This window comes from Halyomorpha halys, unplaced genomic scaffold (assembly GCF_000696795.3).
Source record: "Halyomorpha halys isolate HHAL.00 unplaced genomic scaffold, Hhal_1.1 Scaffold1.1, whole genome shotgun sequence".
In the NCBI taxonomy this organism is placed as follows: Eukaryota; Metazoa; Arthropoda; class Insecta; order Hemiptera; family Pentatomidae; genus Halyomorpha; species Halyomorpha halys.
In genome coordinates this window covers 1,378,624-1,380,440 of record NW_027115366.1, presented here as the reverse complement: position 1 = coordinate 1,380,440, position 1,817 = coordinate 1,378,624, and the positions used below count along the sequence as shown (strand labels likewise).

The 1,817-nt window shown below is 26.4% G+C and overlaps 1 protein-coding gene across 1 annotated transcript in view; it reads left to right on the top strand.

The window, feature by feature from the left end:
* LOC106677663 (fanconi-associated nuclease 1) overlaps positions 1–1,817 on the top strand; it is a 30,603-nt gene that overhangs the window by 1,318 nt on the left and 27,468 nt on the right. The window contains exon 3 of the mRNA XM_014415756.3: positions 515–736. Coding sequence (XP_014271242.1) covers positions 515–736 — 222 coding nt within the window. The remainder of the gene's footprint in view (positions 1–514; positions 737–1,817) is intronic.

The following is a 1,817-nucleotide window of genomic DNA, read 5'->3' as shown; positions in this document are numbered from 1 at the left end:
TATATATACACACACTATAGATACATCTATTATATATATGTATTGTACATACATCCAATCATGGATTGAATGGTATGCTGTGTATTGTAGCAACCTGCATGTATTTGGGCTGTATGGCTAAATAAAGCATTTCTCTCTCATCTATTATCATCAATCTACTACTATCTAGTTCTTTCCTTATTAATCGACTACTTTCTACTTATTAATTATTATTTGTATTTCTAAATATGTTTGTTTATTAATTTCCTTTATTTTTATGTTTTTCTGAGTGATGATTATCTCTTTTTTGTTTTTTTAGCCTGGATGAAGGTCTGAAATTCAAGTTGAAACGTTGGTACAAATAAATAAGTTTTTGTTAATTTGTTACCCGCACCCCGACCATCTTCTGTTCATATTAATCTACGGTTAACTATTTACACCTCATCCAAAATTATAAAATAATTTTTACTTTATTTTGGTAAAGTCATACTATTTTAAAATACTGATTTTAACCATAGATAATTTCATATTGCAGCATAAAGAAAATATTGACTTGTGTAAAATTATGTTCAGAAGCGAGAGATATTTTTAAAATGTTGGTCTTGCTGAATACATATCCTCATTATCGTGGTGAAGAGTCGAAACGAGTCTCAGATCTTGCTAAAAGTCTTTCTGAGAAAAATAAAGGAACTGTTATTTATCATAAGTACAACTTGCGACCGACTGATGTCTTCGGAAACATTGCAAAATTTAAAGAGTATGTATTGATTTTTCTTGAAATTATTTAAGTATGTGTTTTTGTATATTTATAAAAGGATGTAGATTTATTCATGGAAGTTACTTCATCTTAGACAAATTTGAGCATTAATTTTTCTTGTTGATTAGAGGAAGATCGTCTGGGTAGCAGTCAGTAAAGGTTTCAAAGTAGTAACAAAAAACTAGTTATTATATTATATAAAACATTTCAAAACAATTGTTAAGTTTATAAAGTATATAAAAATACTAAAAACAATAAAATATACATGTTGGTAAACTGGAGACAAGTTGTTAGGATGGCCAACCCCAATGATCTTGTTGTTCGGAATGTATCATAACTCTGTGGGTCGCATATGATATTATATATCCCCATTTTGGATTTAGACCCACTACAGATTTTTTTGTATTAAAAATGTTTATATATTATTGTATTTACTATTATTCTTATATTTAAACATAGGTAATAATATTTATTTTAAAATCAAAGTTAATTTTTTTTTAAATATGAAATTTTTTTTAATACATTAGTTTTCTCTCTTTTGGACGTTATAAAATAAGTATATTTTGTAAAAGTTTTATTACTGCGGATTGGCCAATCCTGGTGGCTTAATGAAGTTTTTATTTACATAATTTTTTTTAAATTTTTGTATAGTATTGAACAAAATATTAAATTTTAAAAAATAATGAGAAGATGGTCTGGGGTGAGGTCAGCGAATAAACAAAAACTTATTTATTTGTACCGACATTTTGACTTGGATTTCAGGCCTTCATCAAGGCCAAAAAACAAAAGAGAGGTTGCAACCATCACTCAGAGAAACAAAAATAAAGAAAAAAAATAAACAAACATATTTGGAAATTAACATAACAATGAATTAATTAGAAAGTACTTGATTGATAAGAATAGAAGATGAAATATAATATTATAGAAGTAGGAATTATACGAAATAAATTATGAAACATTAAAAAAACAGAAAGTGTTGTAGAAAGGTAAACATAGTGAGAAAGGTGTGGAAGAAAATGTAAATGATAACTAATGGACTTAACCAAGTTATATATATATATTTAACCAAGTTATATATATT